This window comes from Corythoichthys intestinalis, chromosome 20, assembly GCF_030265065.1.
Source record: "Corythoichthys intestinalis isolate RoL2023-P3 chromosome 20, ASM3026506v1, whole genome shotgun sequence".
Classification (NCBI taxonomy): Eukaryota; Metazoa; Chordata; class Actinopteri; order Syngnathiformes; family Syngnathidae; genus Corythoichthys; species Corythoichthys intestinalis.
The window spans coordinates 6,204,307-6,226,504 of NC_080414.1; the positions used below are offsets into that span (position 1 = coordinate 6,204,307).

Below are 22,198 nucleotides of genomic sequence, written 5' to 3' on the forward strand. Positions count from 1 at the left end.
TGCAAGTTCTCCCACTTGAAAATATTAGAGAGGCCTGTAATTGTCAACATGGGTAAACCTCAACAATGAGAGACAGAATGTGAAAAAAAACAACCAGAAAATCACATTGTTTGATTTTTAAAGAATTTATTTGCAAATCATGGTGGAAAAAAGGTATTTGGTCAATACCAAAAGTCCATCTCAATACCTTGTTATGTACCCTTTGTTGGCAATAACGGAGGCCAAACGTTTTCTGTAACTCTTCACAAGCTTTTCACACACTGTTGCTGGTATTTTGGCCCATTCCTCCATGCAGATCTCCTCTAGAGCAGTGATGTTTTGGGGCTGTCGTTGGGCAACACGGACTTTCAACTCCCTCCACAGATTTTCTATGGGGTTGAGATCTGGAGACTGACTAGGCCACTCCAGGACCTTGAAATGCTTCTTACGAAGCCACTCCTTTGTTGCCCTGGCTTTGTGTTTGGGATCATTGTCATGCCGAAAGACCCAGCCACGTCTCATCTTCAATGCCCTTGCTGACGGAAGGAGATTTTCCCTCAAAATCTCTTGATACATGGCCCCATTCATTCTTTCCTTTACACAGATCAGTTGTCCTCGTCCCTTTGCAGAAAAACAGCCCCAAAGCATGATGTTTCCACCCCAATGCTTCACAGTGGGCATGGTGTTCTTCGGATGCAATTCAGTATTCTTTCTCCTCCAAACACGAGAACCTGTGTTTCTACCAAAAAGTTCTATTTTGGTTTCATCTGACCAAAACACATTCTCCCAGTCCTCTTCTGGATCATCCAAATGCTCTCTAGCGAACCGCAGATGGGCCTGGACCTGTACTTTCTTCAGCAGGGGGACACATCTGGCAGTGCAGGATTTGAGCCCCTGGCGGCGCATTGTGTTACTGATAGTAGCCTTTGTTACTGTGGTCCCATCTCTCTGTCATTCACTAGGTCCCCCCGTATGGTTCTGGGATTTTTGCTCACTGTTCTTGTTATCATTTTGACGCCACGGGGTGAGATCTTGCATGGAGCCCCAGATCGAGGGAGATTATGAGTGGTCTTGTATGTCTTCCATTTTCTAATAATTGCTCCCACAGTTGAATTCTTTACACCAAGCGTTATACCTATTGCAGATTCAGTCTTCCCAGCCTGGTGCAGTTCTACAATTTTGTCTCTAGTGTCCTTCGACAGCTCTTTGGTCTTGGCCATAGTGGAGTTTGGAGTGTGACTGACTGAGGTTGTGGACATGTGTCTTTTATTCCGATAATGAGTTAAAACAGGTGCCATTAATACAGGTAACGAGTGGAGCCTCGTTAGACCTCGTCAGAAGAAGAAAGACCTCTATGACAGCCAGAAATCTTGCTTGTTTGTAGGTGACCAAATACTTATTTTCCACTCTAATTTGGAAATAAATTCTTTAAAAATCAAACAATGTGAATTTCAGTTTTTTTTGCCACATTTTGTCTCTCATGGTTGAGGTTTACCCATGTTGACCATTACAGGCCTCTCTAATCTTTTCAAGTAGGAGAACTTGCACAATTGGTGGTTGACTAAATACTTATTTGCCCCACTGTAGATCAAATTTCGAAATATTGGCACCGATAATCGGCCCGGCCGATAATTGGTGTAGCGCTACTCCCTAGTATACAGAAGACAGACTGTTCATGCTATCTAAAAACTGTTCAAACCAAGGCCCTTGCCCCACCTCCCCGCATATGGTTTTATTTTTTTGGTGAACAAATACTGATCAAAAAAAGCACTTTGCCTGAGCCATAAAAAGTCATGGCATTCATGTAAATCCCCATCCCTGCACCCTACCAAACCCTTTCCTTGTACAGATTAACAGGGAACAGCACACATCTCCAACATTGCAATTAAATATGTCCCAATCGCAGTCTAAGCTGAAGTCCCTGTTGTATTGTATTCCTCAGAAAATGGTGCATCCATTCAGTTGAAGGTGCTGACAATAGTCGCTGCGTGAAGCATTCTGGGAAACCACGGCATTGTGACACTTGATGGGAAATGTGTTATTTGCGCTTTTATCCCTGTAAATGCCAGCTTTGCAATTTTCCCAACACACTATTGGTCAGTGCATCAACCATTGTGGTTTCCAATAGATGATCACTTTTCCCAATGCTGTGCATTGTCACATATGTAAAGAGATGAAACTGAAGAATTTGGTCTGTTTGCACAGGACGTAATTGCATCTGTTGGCGTGTCACGATGATAAAGCCGAGCAATAATAGAGGATATCCGATGAGCTGCGCTCCTCAAAACGCGCTTACTCAATGTCAGTAAAACTCCCACTCCTTCGAGAAGGTGTTTAATAAACAGCTGAGTCTCTGAGACGCCGCTCTGCTCGTGTGTTGTCTTTGCCGGGGTCTTGCTTGCTCAGGATCCAAAGTGTGGTGACTCATTTCCTCTTATAGAGTCGAGATGCCAAACTCAGAAGTGCTGTTTGTCAGCCAGAGTGAAAATATCCATCTGCAGGCTGCCTCAGCAGCATCTTTTATTTACAGACACCACCCTGCTTCGCCTGCTGTCTCTGTCCGCTGGCTAGCGAACTAACTGATAGATGGACTGGATGTTTGATTTACAAAGCTTCTGACTTGTTTACGGTCCTTCTTCATGCTAATGGATTACTTTCCCTCAACGCAGATCGTATCCAACGGCGCGACGGGTGTCAGCCTGCCTATGGAACGATTACTTAAGCTAATTGTTTTCTTCTATTCAAGTAATTGTTCCATAAGAGTTAGGTGATGTGGAATGGACTGATAATGAACATTTCTTCTTGCAGAGATGCTCTTTATTCAGGATCGGCTGCTTTGCTTTTTAACACCCACTGGGCTCTGGGTGAGATAATTGTCATTTTCAGCCAGGGCGGGTCAAATGACCCGTACCCCCATACCTGTGAAGTACGGTTTCGGCGTGATTTGTACAAGTGAGCACTGATTTTTAAATGTTCAAAATCTGCACGTTTTTCGAGCATTACGTTTTTTTTCTCCGTTCGGATTTTGTCACCGTTTCGGCAACGAGACTGTGCGTTACTACGATGGTTGAATGATGCGAGTAAAGTCAGAGACGGAGAGAGAAGAGCGGGAGTGGGAAAGAGGGAGTTGTGAAGCTGTCGCAAACTCGATGCTAGGCTAGGTGGCTCCAATAATACAGTGGGGCAAATAAGTATTTAGTCAACCACCAATTGTGCAAGTTCTCCAACTTGAAAAGATTAGAGAGGCCTGTAATTGTCCACATGGGTAAACCTCAACCATGAGAGAGAGAATGTGGAAAAAAAAAAAAAACTGAAAATCACATAGTTTGATTTTGAAAGAATTTATTTCCAAATTAGAGTGGAAAATAAGTATTTGGTCACTGACAAACAAGCAAGATTTCTGGCTGTCAAAGAGGTCTAACTTCTTCTAACGGGGTCTAACGAGGCTCCCCTCGTTGCCTGCATTAATGGCACCTGTTTTAACTCATTATTGGTATAAAAGACACCTGTACACAACTTCAGTCAGTCACACTCCAAACTCCACTATGGCCAAAACCAAAGAGCTGCAAAATTGTAGACCTGCACCAGGCTGGGAAGAGTGAATCTGCAATAGGTAAAACGCTTGGTGTAAAGAAATCAACCGTGGGAGCAATTATTAGAAAATGGAAGACATACATGACCACTGATAATCTCCCATGGGGCTCCATGCTAGATTTCACCCCGTGGCGTCAAAATGATAAAAAGAACGGAGAGCAAAAATCTCAGAACTACACAGGGGGACCTAGTAAATGACCTAAAGAGAGCTGGGACCACAGTAACAAAGGCCATCAGTAACACAATGCGCCGCCAGGGACTCAAATCCTGCACTGCGAGATGTGTCCCCCTGCTGAAGCCAGTGCATGTCCAGGCCCGTCTGCGGTTCGCTAGACAGCATTTGGATGATCCAGAAGAGGACTGAGAGAATGTGTTATGGTCACATGAAACCAAAATAGAACTTTTTGGTAGAAACACAGGTTCTCGTGTTTGGAGGAGAAAGAATACTGAATTGCATCCGAAGAACACCATACCCACTGTGAAGCATGGGAGTGGAAACATCATGCTTTGGGGCTGTTTTTCTGCAAAGGGACCAGGATGACTGATCTGTGTAAAGAAAAGAATGAATGGGGCCATGTATTGAGAGATTTTGAGTGAAAATCTCCTTCCATCAGCGAGGCCATTGAAGATGAGACGTGGCTGGGTCTTTCAGCATGGCAATGATCCTAAACACACAGCCACGGCAACAAAGGAGTGGCTGCGTAGAAGCATTTCAAGGCCCTGGAGTGGCCTAGCAGGTCTCCAGATCTCAACCTGAGAGAAAATCTGTGGAGGGAGTTGAAAGTCCGTGTTGCCCAACGACAGCCCCAAAATATTACTGCTCTAGAGGAGATCTGCATGGAGGAATGGGCCAAAATACCAGCAACGGTGTGTGAAAAGCTTGTGAAGAGTTACAGAAAACGTATGGCCTCCGTTACTGCCAACAAAGGGTACAAAACAAAGTATTGAGATGAACTTTTGGTATTGACCAAATACTTATTTTCCACCATGATTTACAAATAAATTCTTTAAAAATCAAACAATGTGATTTTCTGTTTTTTTTGTCCACATTCTGTCTCTCATGGTTGAGGTTTACCCATGTTGACAATTACAGGCCTCTCTCATAATTTCAAGTGGGAGAACTTGCACAATTAGTGGTTGACTAAATACTTGCAGAATGAAAAGTGACGAAAGCGGAGAGTTCATTCTCCCAATTTGTTGCCGAACACAATTTGCCTGCAACTATTGCTGATCACTTCTCAGCAAATTATTAGCAAAAGAAATGTTCACTGACTCAAAGGTTGCATCGGTAAGTTCATCTTATCAATTGACCTTTTTAATTTATAATTGGACACACTAATGAACTACCAACAAGTCAAACTGAATTGCGAGCTGAAGTGCAGCCATCAAAAGACATGATAGAAATTGCCAAAAGTGCCACTTACAATTATAACAAAAGTCAATGTTAAATTTTAGTAATTATGATGTAGCTGAAGATATTGATTGTTCTTTAATTGCACCAAGTTATATGTGACAATATTACCAATAAATTCGTATTACCTTATTGGCCCGAATATAAGAAGGCCCTGATTATAAGACGACCCCCTTTTTCAAGACTCAAGTTTGAAAAAAGACTTTTTGAACACCAAATTATTTTTTGTACAGAAAATAATTACAGTACAAATGATTATAACAATGTTTGAGAGAAAAAGCATGTTATTTTGCCTCATTCAAATCTTAATTTCTGAACATTAAATATGTAAACTAAAATGCCATCACATTTGTAAATGAATGGCTTCTGGTTTTTGAAATGTAAATAAACCAATCTATTGTGATAAAACAACAAAATTGCAATAACTGCTTTAACCATCAAAGTGAAGTCAAACTGAAACTGTAGTCTTGAAACAAATCTGAATAAGGAAAAACATTGCAATAAAATAATGCAAACTGGTTAAACTTGAGAGTAGCTGAACATCGCTTCAGTGATATATGGCGCCATCTAGCGTCGTGAATGGGTATGACGTCTAGACAGCGAATATAAGACGATCCCCACTTTTTCAGTCTTATTTCATTGCAAAAAAAACACTGTCTTATATCCGGGCCAATACAGTATTTAAAAAATTGAGTATTATTTCTGTTTCGTATTGCACGCTATATACAACGTTGTAAGATTAGTCACCGATTTGTAAGGACATACGTCACTATTTGTAAGATTGCCAACGGCCTCGGGTTGACAGGTATGTACCCCAGTTCCAGTCGGGGAGTCTATGCAGCTCAACCTCTCCCCCTATCCAGTGCTTTATTCTTAAATCATAAGGTGCCGGAACGCAAAGTACATATTACAGCGCAGGGATGACAAGACAGGCACAGGTCCCGGAACATATGTAGAAAATGGTGCTGAAAACAACACGCAAATGCCCACAAGCCTCAATTTCAGAGCATTTGGACTTGCAATCATTTTCTGGGAGAAATTGAGCATTATTTGACAGAGTTGCCGGGGAGTGTTAATACTTTTGGCCAGCACTGTATAAAGCAATTATGTCAGCAAAGAGCGAGAGAGGCAGGAGCGTTAGCGCCTAGCTTGAAATGAATTATATTGTATGTGTATTGTTTTTATCGGTTTTTCGGCCAAGTGTTTCCAATATTCGGTTTTTGGTTTCTGGCAAGAATTTTTCTTTTGGTACTCCTTAGTTTATTCGCTACTATCCCTTCCAGTTCAAATGGATTTGAAGTCTACTCATGATAAACTTAGAGTAAAAGGATGAAAATAGCTTGTTTTTCTGTTTATTTGTTGTTTTGTTGAATATCCTACAACAATTTCCTGACCAGTGTATCGATAATTGTTGTCCTACATATCAGTATGTTTAATTAAAAAGGCTAAGAAGTGTTTTGATTGTAATGTTGAGTGTAAATTGACTTTAAAAGGTGCACAGTTCAACACTTCCACCGTGAAAAGTTGGCACAAGCTTGAAAGTCAAGATTAGACATTGTAATTGGACTGATGAGTCTCCCAGGAAGACTGCACTTACCTGGCTCATTATTTACTCCGCTCTATTGACAATATCCACTCCCTGTGGTGTCTTTGCTGTAAAACTTGCTGTCCTACTTCCCAATTTCTTAGTGTTTGTGCTAAGCTTTTAAAGAAGAATAAACATAAAAAATGCCAGTTGTTTCCAATTAGTGCTGTTCTAATGCACAACCCGCTTGCTTATATTAAAGTTTGGCTAAAGCTGAGATTTATAATGATGTCAAGGATTTTCGCACCTTGTAATCTTTGTTTCAGGTAGAGATCGACTGATAAGGGTTTTTTCAGGACCGATACTGATTATTGGTAGTTAGAGGGGCCGATAACTGATTTTTGGAGCCGTTGCAGTAAAATTGGCGTAAAAAAATTGAATAATGTAAACTCTGAACTTCATTGAAATACCTAAAGCATATTTATTAAATGCCTCTGCCACATGGCGGTTGCGTGGTTCAGTGGTGGAGCAGTCGTTGCCCAATCTAGAGGTTGTGGGTCCGATTCTCAGCCCTGATGACCTGGCCTAAGTATCCTTGAGCAAGATACTAAACCCTACATTGTAGAGCCGGGCGGTAAACCGAAAATTTACCATTACCGAAATGTCTGTAAATTCGGTAATTTCATTAAAACAAGAAAATATAGTCTTTTCATGCCACTTTGACTCTGTGTAGGTCGGCTATGTTCATTCCCCTTTAAGAAAGCAGTCAGTGTGCTTACGTATGGAGTCACTTGGTTATCAGGAAATCAAACAAACAGAAGCCCAGTAGGCTAACGCCAGCGGCTAACGCTACAAGCAAATGTGATGGAGTTGGGCTTAAGGGAGCTTCGCCAAACTTTCACCCGACATTAAGTAGACTCTTGGTGGCTTCTAGACGGGCTTTCACCCACTGTCCTCTCTGGTTTTCACGATTTCAGGAGCGTGTGCTTTCAGTGCTTTCTACTGGTAGTGAGGCCACAGGCTAACGCTAGCGGCTAACGTTACAAATGAACGTGATGGAGTCGGATTGCGGCTTTAAACTTGTCGAAATGGCTGAAATTAATGAGTGGATTGGGCATGGACTGCATTGAGCAATCATTATGTCACGTTATTTTGTGTCTGTGTGTGTGATTTTTTTGATAGCTTTTATGATGGTAAAGCATCCAGCATAAATTATAATCTAACAGTAAAGCCTATAATATGACCTTTTAATGGCCACAGCTGTTTTTCTGTATGTGCTTGCTTAATTATGTGTCATTACTGCCATCATTAAATCTTAAATGTTCCATTGGCATAAGAGCAATATAACTTTAACGTGGTTGTGTCTGGTTGGGGGGTGCGTGTGTGCATGCATGTATTAAAAATGCTCTGGAAAAAAATAACCTGAAACCTTGAAGTAAACACTTGTGTTGAGTAATTATGTCACAGCAGCCATTACCAATAAATTGTCTGTTTGAAGTGTACTTTTCAAGCTGTACGTCATTTGTGCTATAATGACATGTTTGCACAGTTGTCCTATTGATTTTTATAATTTTTGTAATGGTTTTTAAGTCAAACAAGCTGTTATAAATGTTCACACTTTAATTCCTGTTGTTTACAAGAATTTTATACTTAATGTTTAGACTGCATGTATGATTCTTAAATTGAAAGCTGGTAAATAAATTTCACGAGAAATGGTTAATTTGTATTTAATGCATTGATTCAGATTTTCAAATCATATAACAGTCCGCTTGGGCGAATTTATCCTCATTTATCGTTATCGAGGTAAATCTGCTCAGTTTACCGTGATACGTACTTAAGGCCATATCGCCCAGCCCTACTATGTTACTCCTGGTCCTACGTCACCACTAGGTAGATGAGGATATAGCGTGAAGCTCTTTAAAGGCCTGAAAGGGAACCACCGATAGAAAGATTTGTAGTTCTTAAAATATAAATGTTCGTGTGAGTTATGAGTATGACTCTAGCAACATAAAAATTTCATATGTTCAGACCTTTCAATTTGAACCCAAGAGGAACATTAATGAGCAGTGCAGCACTGTTGATATTTCACAAAACGAGCAGCAAACGCAAAATGAACAGGAAAGACAGGGTGAGATGAGAGTCGACAAACCCGTTGTTATGCCAGAAGGTCATACACTGGCGAAATGTTTGTTTAGATGCATATAGGCAGAATGTCCTAAAAATGTCTTAAGAAAATACTTAAATGTAGCAATCTCAAATGAGGGTGGTTTAAATACGCTACGTGACTAATGTGGTCAACAGATCAACAATCTGCTTTAAAGCTACCACAAGAAAACAATGCTTAAAAGTATGAGAAGGAAACACATGCAAAAAGTATTTTGAGGCAATGAAAAGTTAATAAAAGACAATAAAAACAAATATTAAGTACCCGCTGCTTTCAACCGATGTTCCCATGTGTAGACATCTCACCGCGTAGGAAGGAATTGCAGAACACCGGTAGTGTTCGTCTAGTGACAGTGACAGCTGCGGACTCCGCACTCTCGCTGAATGCAGGTAGCGCTCAAAACCACACTGTTTAGTAGCATTAACTAACACCACAAGGACCATTTTATTTTTTTTCCTCCATCAATAGTATGTACATTGTTGATCTCATAGCCACAATCAGTAGTAAGTCCTCAGATGAAAACCAACAATTCTGGTATGCTCCACGAATGCGGAAGCAAGCAGACAACAATAACAGAAGGATTGCGTACAAGGGTTGATTGAACACACACACAAAAAACGAAACACGATCGCGAAAAGGGAGACCAAAAAAAAAATAAAAATACAAGGAAAAACCACAGTGAGGGGCAGACGTACAAAAAAAAACAAAAAACGAAGCCATGGCTTCATCGCGCAACAACAGGGTCAAGAATACAAACTGTCAAATGGCAGTAAGTCAATATCTCGGCAAGCCGCCTAGGATCGGTTTAAAGACACTCCTGATGAGCTGGAATTGGACGCAGGTACGACGTCGGGAACTCATCCCACAGCTCTGTCACCCAACAATCTGACCAGCAGCAGAATGTGACAAAATTACGCCAGTCGTCATACTAGCTTCTCTTGCTAGCTAGCACAGCTATTCTCCCAGTCCAGCCCAACCGTGTCATCACCCTCAGCATGCATTGCGCGTGTAAAACATGGCGCCCTCGATAGATCAAAATGTACTAATTATTGTAATTTGAAAAAAAAAAAAAAGGCAATATTTTATGTGTTTCTAATATTTTAACGTTACCATTTAACCAATCAGAGAACAGGGTGAATAATACTGCAGGAAAGAGAGGCGTGGCTGCATCTGAGCCGAAATAACTCCAAATTATTATTATTATTTTTTTCATGTCGGCCGGTCGGATTAAAAAATAGGCCCGTACCGATATACGTCAAATTTCCAAATATAATTCGGCCCGGCCGATAATTGGTCGATCTCTAGTCTCAGGTGTTTAATCAATAATGAGGCTGAAGCTTGGAAAATATCAATCGATGACTCACCAGTGTGTCAAAATCCACTTGCATGACCTGTCTGAATATGAGTTGAGTAAGCTAGCAAATGTCAAACGTGTATTAATTCTGAATTTTTGAAGCCTGGCGTCTAAATAGATGAGACGTATATAAGAAGAAAAAAATACGATTCCGGTAGCATTTAATTTCACACTTGTGAAACGTCAGTGCTTCTGGCATGTCAAATATGTCTTCGTGCATTGTTGACAGCTCAATTTTAACGTCATACAAAGGATATTCTGTTATGTGTGTATGCAGATTTTATGTGGAAAATAGTATTGATAAGGATTTCAAATTAGTACTCAATTATCACATCAACATTCTTCATTTAAAATTTTTTTTTTTTTTAAATCTAAATGTCGCAAGTAATTAAAATTGTGATAAATTTCACATTTTAACAAGTTCAGGAGCACTCTTGATGTGACATTCAGGCAGGATGTGAGATCCGGTGTTACAGGATGATTTAAAAAGCTTCCCGAGTCACGACATCGTGAAACCTACTTTATATGGAGTGTGAACTTCTTCCCTTCACAGCGAAACAAGAACATTGAATTAATCAAAGGCATTGAATTGTGTTTTTCAAATGAATCGGGCTTTGGCTTTCATTTTTAAAAATGCATTTTGGTGTAATCTAGTGCTGCAACGATTAATCGATTAACTCGAGTATTCGATTAGGGAAAAAAAAGATTCAAATTAAATTTTGCTGCTTCGAGTATGCGTTTAAATATTGTGGCGTTGTCGTGGTTTATTTTGAAAGTGTTTGCAATCAGTTTTATTAATTTAAGTGGATACACTGCCCTCTAGTCTGCCTCATTTCACATGGCTTAATCCAGCTGCTCCATGTTAAGACCAACATAAGCTAAGTTTTTGTTTGCGCTGTTTTTTTTAATGTATTCGTAATTTAGTTTATGGGTATATTTATGACGGAAGGAGATTTTCACTCAAAATCTCTCGATACATGGCCCCAGTCATTCTTTCCTTTACAGAGATCAGTTGTCCTGGTCCCTTTGCAGAAAAACAGCCCCAAAGCATGATGTTTCCACCCCCCATGCTTCAGAGTGGGTATGGTGTTCTTCGGATGCAATTCAGGACTCTTTCTCCTCCAAACACAAGAACATGTGTTTCTACCCAAAAATTCTATTTTGGTTTCATTTGACCATAACACATTCTCCCAGTCCTCTTCTGGATCATCCAAATGCTCTCTAGCGAACCGCAGACAGGCCTGGACGTGTACTGGCTTCAAAAGGGGGACACATCTGGCAGTGCAGGATTTGAGTCCCTGGCGGCACATTGTGTTACTGATAGTAGCCTTTGTTACTGTGGTCCCAGCTCTCTGTAGTATATTCACTTGGTCCCCCCGTGTGGTTCTGGGATTTTTGCTCAAGTTCTTGCTATCATTTTGACGCCACGGGGTGAGATCTTGCATGGAGCCCCAGATCGATGGAGATTATAAGTGGTCTTGTATGTCTTCCATTTTCTAATAATTGCTCCCACAGTTGATTTCTTTACACCAAGTGTTTTACCTATTGCAGATTCAGTCTTCCCAGCCTGGTGCAGGTCTCCAATTTTGTCTCTGGTGTCTTTCGACAGCTCTTTGCACTTGACCATAGTGGAGTTTGGAGTGTGACTGACTAAGGTTGTGGACAGTTGTCTTTTATACCGATAATGAGTTAAAACAGGTGCCATTGATACAGGTAACGAGTGGGGCCTCGTTAGAAGAAGTTAGACCTCATTGACAGCCAGAAATCTTGCTTGTTTGTAGGTGGCCAGATACTTATTTTCCACTCTAATTTGGAAATAAATTCTTTAATAATGAAACAATATGATTTTCTGTTTTGTTTTTCACATTCTGTGTCTCATGGTTGAGGTTTACCCATGTTAATTACAGGCCTCTCTAATCTTTTCAAGTAGGAGAACTTGCACAATTGCTGGTTGACTAAATACTTATTTGCCCCACTGTATTGCCATTATATATTGCAATATTAAAACAATTTTCACTAGATGACTTAAATAGCTCTGTTTGAGAAATCTTGACTCACCATGACTACATTGTATTCATTAGAGATGTCCCGAGCCGATCACGTGATTGTAAATTGGGCCGATCGTGCCATTTTTAAGAGGATCAGAATTTGGAAAAAAGGGTCATGGGTTATGAAGGTTGTTGTGTATAAAAGGGATCCAGGAAGCCATATATTTATGAAGATAAAAAATACTTTACATTAAAAAAACAAAAAAAACAATTGCATGTCCTGCGATGGAACTATTGCGCATTGGCACATTGCGATGGCCCTGTTCAAACGATATATTGTGCGGGCCTACCTTTTACTATTCCAAATGCATTCATTTGAAGATCCAGTTATTTTAATTAATTGCGCCTGTAAATGTTTTTGATCATTTCAGCCATGCCGGTGCCAGAGCAGCCCGCCGAGCAGGAGAAGGGGGCCATGGTTCCCCCGGTGATGTCTGCCTCTAATGGAGACAGGTCAGAAACGGAGACAACCTCTTCCATCCTGGCCTCAGTCAAAGAGCAGGTAGTACAATTTCCTGTTACAGATGACAGTGGGCCTCAGGGGGCATTCACAGTGGAAACTAAACGCTTTGTTGGAATGGCAATGGTCTCAATTTGAAAATGCCGTTCATAACTTGAATATGATTGTGGATCACAACACTTTTTCGAAAATGTGCTCCTTAAACATAAAAAAAAAAAAAAACGTGCCGTCTTGTATGTGTTGCACGATGAGAAGCTTTTATTCTGCTTGAAGTGCTGATATGGCTAAGCAAAATAATTGGTTGTTGTTTTTCTGAAAATTGTCCTTGATGAATATTATTTTTATCTGATTTTTCTAAAGTTTTGTACAACGGGGGTGTCAAATATACGGTCTGAGGGCCGGAAGTGGCCCACCAGAGGGTCCAATCCAGCCTGCAGGGTTGCACGCTGTAGCAAAATCCTCCCCAAAAAAACTTGAGACAAAATGGCGGACGAGACTCTGGTGTTGTAAAGTCGAAATCCCGTAAATTGAGTACGGTTGCTGGATGCTGAAATTGATCCCACCAACTTTCCAGCAGCTTTATTTGCTTTATATAATGACTTCGGTTATATAGGTCATTTAGATTGTCCCATATGTTATAAGGATAGAATTGACCCAACCATTATTAAGTGAATTACAGTACTTTCATTATGTTCAGACTTACATTATTAGATACTTGCTGAATGTGCCAGTCCATTTTTCTTCCCTATTTTATGCTCCTGAATGATATGGACCGCTTGGATGTGTGTGGAAGCGATCGCAATGTTTTAGGGCTGCAGCTATCGAATATTTTAGTAATTGAGTAATCGACTGAAAATTCTATCGATTAATCGAGTAATCGGATAAAACAAATACATTTTTAGGTGAAGAGCAATTATAAATATACATGAGAAAACAAGACATTTCATCTAATCTTGAACCATTTTCAGTCAATCAATGTCTTTGTTTTCGATGTATATTGTTGAAAACAGCCAACAATTGCATCTCAGATGTAACTAGAAGGAAAAAAAAAGACTAATTCACTGCTTTTACTCAAAAAACCTTTAGACCTTATTAAAAAAAAAAAAAAAAAAAAATATATATATATATATATATATATATATATATATATATATACACACACCTAAAAATGCCTTTACGCTTGATAACACACATCACTTAAAAGTTAGGATTTTTCCCCGCATGTTTCAATTGAATTTCTATTTGTGTCAAGCCATTTTTAAGTTCTAGTTAAGTTTTAAGTTAGTCTAAACTGTAAGTCCTGATAGGATTTTGAGTTTTTGCAGTGTTCAAAATAAATGTCTGATACAGGCTGTATTGGAGCACATTAGTGAGTGCTACTTGGTGTTTTATCCAGCAATGACTACTGAGCTAAAATTGATAGTTAGCATTATTGAGTTTTTATTTTACATCCTCATCACTCCACAACGCTATGTTATGTTAAAGCCTGTATGTAAGACACGTTAGCCACGCATCGAAAGTGGTCATAATTAATAGAAACCTAGCCCTCCGCAGGGCTAACGTTACGTGAGCTAGTCACAGTAACGTTAATCTTATTTATTAGCGCTTTAGCACTCTTTATTAGTGCTTTAGCGCTCTTTATTAGCGCTTAGCGCTCTACTGCTTTAAGATGCCGGCTGTTTACTAACGCTGCCCAAACGCGGCCGAGTCTGTCAATGCGCATCTAGTTCAACATACATGTGATCTCTATGAGACTCATCAGACGCTACCTGCTACTAACCATCGTGCGGGCTAGTATTTAGCAACGTCGGCGTCGTTTGTAGGGGCTGTCGGCTGCAGTAAGTTGTTTTTTTTTTGCTTCTTCCTCTACGCACGTGACATCAGCGCGTTGTCCCGCATTAAAAGTAGTCCGAGCAAAACGTGATGATTAGAGCTGTCAAAACAAACGATTACTCGAGGTGAATAAAATTACTCGGATCAGTTTTTAAACTCGAGTTACTCGAGTTGCTCGAGTATTCGTTTCAGCTCTATATTTATTTAGTTTTTTGAATCCCGCGCCATGAAAATGAGTGACTTCCGGCAACGGTCTTGCATTGAGGAGGAGGGCGCTGTGACGTGTACAGGAGAAGGACTCCTCTTCACTATACAGCCTACTGTTTTGTTTGAGGACTAAAGATTCAGCTGATTTTTCGGATTAATACATTTTTTGCATCACGCAGCCAAACGGCTGCAGAAAAATATTGCTGTATGAGGGAGAGGCGTGTGTGCCTTTTTGGGGTTTCAAAAGGTTCCCATTCACCGTGGATATTGGCCAAAACAAGCCCTACTACTGTGGGACCATTGGACTTAAGAGGAAGTGAGTAAACATCTTGTTTTGTATTATGTCAAATACGAATACAGCGATTACAAAGTAAACACTACAAACTTTCTTTAAATAAAGGACTACTTACGTTTGATCATTGATAGGCATGTAAAAAGCTCTCATCATGCACATTAGCTGCACGTTAGCTTCACAACAACTCCGGCGAACGAGCTGTAAATTGCTCTCCGCCGGGCGGTTTGCCGATTCGCGAGGACAATCGACAACCCAGTCGTCATGTCAAATAATCCGGGCTAATTATGTGTAATTTTCCGCTTCGAAGACTTTGAAACATCACTCGGTTCGGGTTAGCATGTCAGCTAGCTGTCACGCCTCTTGGTTTGTTTACATTCTCCGAAGCCGGGGAAGGGAAATGACATATGTCCGATTTGGGTGTCATAAAATATCGTTCGGGAGGTGCGATAGTAAAGATGAAGTCGACAGTTTTGACCATTATGGAGTATTTGTGCCATGTCGTCCTGAATAAGTGCATTTTTATCATTTCATATCCCATTTAGCACATGTTACGTGCCAAAGATGGCTCGCGAAAGGCGTAACATAAAACAAGCCACACAAAAGTACGAGTGGACACAAATTTATTTACAGAACAATCAAACTCGCAATGACTATGTACAGAATGCCGAGGAAGCGTGACTTCAGGGTAAGCCCAGGCCAAAACAACAAACAAAAGAAATTACACTCAAACCCCACCCGCTAACTAAGCCCTGATCATGTAAAAGGAACAAAGAAAACACAGCTTCTAACCTAACTTCCTACTCTATACAAAACAGGAGAAAACGGGTTGAACAGAAATGGCGACTTACCCTTACTTGCTTCAGTGCTCTTATTTACAGTGGTGAACAAAAACGATCCAATAACGAATAAACACAAAAGACCTCACCGAAAAAGCGGGAGTGTATCAAACTAGCGATCAAAATGCAAACGAGCGTGAATGGCGAGCAAACAGCTAGCGAGGAGGAACGCGACAGAATGCTGCCAAATTGCGACCTCCTAGAACGTTGACAGCGGCAGGTTTAAGTAGCTTGGCGCCTTTTTCTTGGCCAATCAGCAGCGACGACGTCGTCAGTCCGTCCTGCGTCGATCAGCTTCCGTCACAGTGGGAGGGGAAGCAGCCAGCTGGTGGAGGCGACGATCAGCTGACTGGAAGAATCTCAGAAAATTAATCATTAAACGGCCAGGGGCCGTCACAGCACAATACTGTTATTTGTCATGACCATGCCATTGATAGGCATGTAAAAAGCTCTCATCATGCACATTAGCTGCACGTTAGCTTCACAACAACTGCAGCCACAGTCCTCCGGGGAACGAGCTGTAAATTGCTCTCCGCCAGGCAGTTTGCCGATCCGCAAAGACAATCAACAACCCAGTCATCATGTCAAATAATCCGGGCTAGTTATGTGGGATTTTCCGCTTCGAAGACTTTGAAACATCACTCGGTTCGGGTTAGTGTATCGGCTAGCTGTCAAGCCTCTTGGTTTGTTTACATTCTTACATTATGTTTACATTATTTGTCATGACCATGCCATTTATTTAGCAATTGGAAAAAAAATACTTGGATAAAAAGAATATCCTGTAAAAATACTGAAGTAGAGAGACTGAAACAATGACATTTTGCGGCTCTCTTCGTCGCGTTTTCCTCGTTCTGAATAATTCCCCCGTCAATGGGCTGAATAGTAAAACCGATGAGCCCAGTCTCCCGCTGACGTCATCCACCTGTTGGGGACGCTAGAGCCCTATAATGGTAGGCGTGGCTAATCGGCAGATTAAAAGACTAATTTCTCGTCACCTGCGCTTTGCTAAATTGTTGTATATAGTTGAATCGTCTCAAAATATTATTCTAATTCACCTAATAATGCTATTTAAGACTTTTTTTCTCCTGTCGTATGCTCTTTAAATGGTAATCGCGCGGCATTGACTGCCAATGACAGCCATAGACGTTCAATACGTTTGAAGTGGGAGGGATGGCAGCGAATGAACGAATGTTCATTCGCTGCCACCCTCCCAGTTCAAATGGATTGGACGTCTACTAGTGATAAACTAATTCCAATTCATACTAGAAGCTTGTTTTTCTGTTAATTAGTTGTTTGTAGAATATCCTAGAATGATTTCCTGACCAATGTATCGATAATCGTTGTATCGCCATATCGTCAGATCATCGTTATCCTGAGCTTTGTATCGCAAATTGTATCGTATCGTGAGGTACCAAAAGGTTCCCACTCCTAGTTATTTAAAGAACTGCCGTGCATGAAATACCATAAAGATTGAAAGATTTTGAAGAAGTATGCAAGTGTAATGGATGGAAATGGCGTATTACTGCGCTCCAGCTGTTGCCAAGCAATAATTGAAATAGTCATTAAGAACGAGGCAATTACTCGACGCGGTGCTTTTTCCATCTAGCTGGAACGTGACGAGAGCCAAGGTTGGTTTGTGGTGCCTGGGAAGAGGCGGAAAGGGTTAGAAGGCGAGTCCGCAAAAGTCAACAGCTATGGCATTTAGCGGTGCGCGTGTGTGAAATTGTTTGTTTTTTTATCTCATTTGAGCAGAAAATCAACATTCTCAGCCACAAAGAAGCAAGAAACAAAAGGCATTTGACAATCCCAAGTCGCACTCTGAAAAACAAAACATTGCTTTTGCACTAATTGCACTGGGTGATTGGTGTTTTGCCTTGGACTCATTCATTGTATAGCTGAATGCTGTTGCAGTAATTGGCATACACAGTATAATAAAAAAAACTTCACAGGCGATAAATATGTTTTTATTTTAATTAAACCGTGAAGGAATATCCGATTTACTCAGACGCGTGAAAGTGCACTTACCACAAATTGCTTGATGTACATATAAGGAATGGCCGTTTTCCTTGGGCACATGATAGCATGATTAATAATCAATAAAATGATAGTCCATCTGTGTTCTATATTGCTCGTCCTGATTATGGTTGCAGATAAATGGAGCGTGTCCTTGTTGATCTGAAATGTACATATAGACAAACGGCATTCAATATCGATGGTGTCTCTGCTGGTTTCAGGCAAGCGGCGCACTTCATTTTGACTCAATTTCTTCACGACAGGATTAATCAGCAATCAATTTTACAACCTAATGTTTAATTCATGTATGCCCATGCATCGGAATATAATCACATTTACATAGTGCGATTTTGTACTCACAGTTAAAGGAAACTTCCAATTATTCATGCTAACTGCAAATTTTCATTTAAAAAATGAGTACTGAACTGAATTCAGGAACACTATTAATCAGTTTTTTTTTTTTTTTTTTAAATTTTTTTTTTTTTTACATTTTTAGTTGTATTGCTTCTTTAAATGTGTTATAGTGGTAAGATTAGTTGTTTTTTTTATATTTTTTCGTTAGAGAGAATATGCAATGCTGGTTTAGCCTTTAAAGATCTGTGCTGAGTGATCATCAGATGCTAGACGTAACTCGTCGCGTTAGCGTAGCATTCGCGTTAGTATTAGCTTCAGAATGGCGAGCATCCTCTTGCCCAGTCTAAAGCAGAGACACTTGGCTTTTCTGGTCAGTAAATCAAGTGGAGAGCCAGTTGGCGAAATGGCATTTAGCTAATAGCCCACTTCAGCGGTTTTGTTTGCTAAATGAGCAATTACTGGGAAATACTGATTGCTTGGCTAGGCTCTAAGAATAGCCCCCCCAAAAAAATCCCTGACTTCCTCAATTACAGTGCCTTGCAAAAGTATTCGGCCCCCTTGAACCTTGCAACCTTTCGCCACATTTCAGGCTTCAAACATAAAGATATAAAATTTTAATTTTTTGTCAAGAATCAACAACAAGTGGGACACAATCGTGAAGTGGAACAAAATTTATTGGATAATTTAAACTTTTTTAACAAATAAAAAACTGAAAAGTGGGGCGTGCAATATTATTCAGCCCCCTTGCGTTAATACTTTGTAGCGCCACTGTTTGCTCCAATTACAGCTGCAAGTCGCTTGGGGTATGTTTCTATCAGTTTTGCACATCGAGAGACTGACATTCTTGCCCATTCTTCCTTGCAAAACAGCTCGAGCTCAGTGAGGTTGGATGGAGAGTGTTTGTGAACAGCAGTCTTCAGCTCTTTCCACAGATTCTCGATTGGATTCAGGTCTGGACTTTGACTTGGCCATTCTAACACCTGGATACGTTTATTTTTGAACCATTCCATTGTAGATTTGGCTTTATGTTCTGGATCATTGTCCTGTTGGAAGATAAATCTCCGTCCCAGTCTCAGGTCTTGTGCAGATACCAACAGGTTTTCTTCCAGAATGTTCCTGTATTTGGCTGCATCCATCTTCCCGTCAATTTTAACCATCTTCCCTGTCCCTGCTGAAGAAAAACAGGCCCAAACCATGATGCTGCCACCACCATGTTTGACAGTGGGGATGGTGTGTTCAGGGTGATGAGCTGTGTTGCTTTTACGCCAAACATATCGTTTTGCATTGTGGCCAAAAAGTTCAATTTTGGTTTCATCTGACCAGAGCACCTTCTTCCACATGTTTGGTGTGTCTCCCAGGTGGCTTGTGGCAAACTTTAAACGAGACTTTTTATGGATATCTTTGAGAAATGGCTTTCTTCTTGCCACTCTTCAATAAAGGCCAGATTTGTGCAGTGTATGACTGATTGTTGTCCTATGGACAGACTCTCCCACCTCAGCTGTAGATCTCTGCAGTTCATCCAGAGTGATCATGGGCCTCTTGGCTGCATCTCTGATCAGTTTTCTCCTTGTTTGAGAAGAAAGTTTGGAAGGACGGCCGGGTCTTGGTAGATTTGCAGTGGTCTGATGCTCCTTCCATTTCAATATGATGGCTTGCACAGTGCTCCTTGAGATGTTTAAAGCTTGGGAAATCTTTTTGTATCCAAATCCGACTTTAAATTTCTCCACAACAGTATCTCGGACCTGCCTGGTGTGTTCCTTGGTTTTCATAATGCTCTCTGCACTTTAAACAGAACCCAGAGACTATCACAGAGCAGGTGCATTTATACGGAGACTTGATTACACACAGGTGGATTCTATTTATCATCATCGGTCATTTAGGACAACATTGGATCATTCAGAGATCCTCACTGAACTTCTGGAGTGAGTTTGCTGCACTGAAAGTAAAGGGGCCGAATAATATTGCACGCCCCACTTTTCAGTTTTTTATTTGTTAAAAAAGTTTAAATTATCCAATCGATGTTGTTCCACTTCACGATTGTGTCCCACTTGTTGTTGATTCTTGACAAAAAATTTAAATTTCATATCTTTATGTTTGAAGCCTGAAATGTGGCGAAAGGTTGCAAGATTCAAGGGGGCCGAATACTTTTGCAAGGCACTGTAAATACTCGGACAACATTTACATACAGTTCGTGGCTTCCTGGTGGGTTTAGTTGAAAATGATGTACTGCTTTTCCTTCTAAGTGTGTATAATCACCACCAAGGCACTGTCCTTGTAGACGCTACAATATATGCTCGTGTCTCTAAGCTCAATCGAAATTGTTGGAAAGCTTGGCTTATTTTTGGACGAAAACTTTTCAATTTTACATCCAAAAACATTTTGAGTATTGGAATTTTAGGAATATAAGCCGCTACTTTTTTCCCTCATCTGGAATCCTGCGGTTTATAGTCCAGTGCGGCTTATTGTTGATTTATTTGGGTTAGTAGGTCACACTTTATTTGACAGTGGCGTCATAAGACTGTCATAAAACTGTCATAATTATGACAGATGTCATGAAGTGTCATCCAACAAATTATGTCACAAACTCCATTTTTGTCCAACACAGATCTTTTACATCTACACTAAATGACATCTGTTATAAGCATTTATTAATGCTCATGACAGTGTCATGTCATAATTATCATTGTCTTATATCGCCACTGTCAAATAAAGTGTTACCAAATACCATAACTAGCAATTAATGAAACAACTGGTAAAGTAACTGAAGAAATAATTAGCACAGAACATGAATTTTGATTGTTATTTACATATGTAGCACTGCAATGCATGCGAGGAGGCATGTGGGTTGACAACAGTGTTGACAGCAGGTGGCAGCAGAGGTGGACTGTCTCCCTCAAGAGAGCAGTGACGGCCAAATGAAGCTTTTTGAAGCAATGCAGCTTTGCAGCCAATTGGTTCAAGGCTTCATGATGGTTCATTTGGTTTTCTGACAGTCTTATGATGCCGCTGTCAAATAAAGTGTACCTGGTTAATATCTTTTGGTGTAAACATCTCATAATACAGTGAGGACAGCTGCGGTTTATTGTCCAGTGCGGCTTATCTATGAACAAATGCCGTTTTTGTGTCAAATTTGGTGGGCGGCGTCTTACAGCCAGGTGTACCTTATCGTCAGAAAATTAAGATGCTTTTATTTTTTGGACTATAAATCTCAGATCTTTTCATAGTTTGGCCGGGGATGCGATTTATACTCTCGGGCGACTTAAGTGGAACAACACACATTATTATATCATTTCACATCTTGTTTTCACACTAAACCGGAAGAGAGCGCTAAAGGCCCATGTTTTCAACGTTTGCGGTAACTTCTAAACACAATTAAAAACAACTGATAAGGGTTGAGCAAAATGACTTTAAAAAGAAAATGATATTCTAGTAGTCAAACAGCAGAAAAAAATTTTGGAGTTAGTGGGAAACTTGTAAGCGACTGGCGAAATACGGAGGTTACGCTTACTAAAATGAAGAAAACAAACAAAAAAAAGCTAATCATGGGCTTAAAAACTAGATGGATCAGAAAATTATGAATTTATTGCTTAAAAAGTGCTACACTCAGCGTTTCGATGGCTTTTTTCATTAAAAAAATAAATAAATAAATTCAACTCCATACGTTAGCATACCATACACTTATTCAGCCTGTTGTTCTCTATTTTATTTTTAGTTTAAATTACTTAGCTACGACATATAGTCCGAAAAATCCGGTACTAGTACTGACACATACAATGTATTTTCTTGTTTAAGCGTTGTGTAACTTTTTTTAGTGGTAGACTGTGAGTCAGTAAAACCAAGAGGAAATTATTCTGACTTATAATCGGCACATTCTCTGATGTGTAAATTTTCATCTAAAATGTCCACCATTAACATTTTCCTATCCCGCTCATACTGTACGTAATTGCTTCAGTTTCTCGAGATGCTTTGCAGGATGTTGCATCAGCTCTCAGGTTGCCTGAGGAGAACCTAAGCAGACCCACCGCTGCTAACATGCGTTACAGTGTTGCTTCATGGATTTTTATCCCCAGTTAAGGTCAAGTGGAATAGAATTCTTCCCTGAAAAAAGTCGTTTTGGTGATCAGG

General features: G+C 40.2%; 1 protein-coding gene across 5 annotated transcripts in view; it reads left to right on the plus strand.

Moving 5' to 3' along the window:
- ctnnd2a (catenin (cadherin-associated protein), delta 2a) overlaps positions 1-22,198 on the plus strand; it is a 542,938-nt gene that overhangs the window by 67,468 nt on the left and 453,272 nt on the right. For all 5 annotated transcript variants that reach the window (XM_057823756.1, XM_057823762.1, XM_057823757.1 and 2 more), the window contains exon 2: positions 12,447-12,577. In XM_057823756.1, coding sequence (XP_057679739.1) covers positions 12,449-12,577 — 129 coding nt within the window. In that variant the 5' untranslated portion in view covers positions 12,447-12,448. The remainder of the gene's footprint in view (positions 1-12,446; positions 12,578-22,198) is intronic.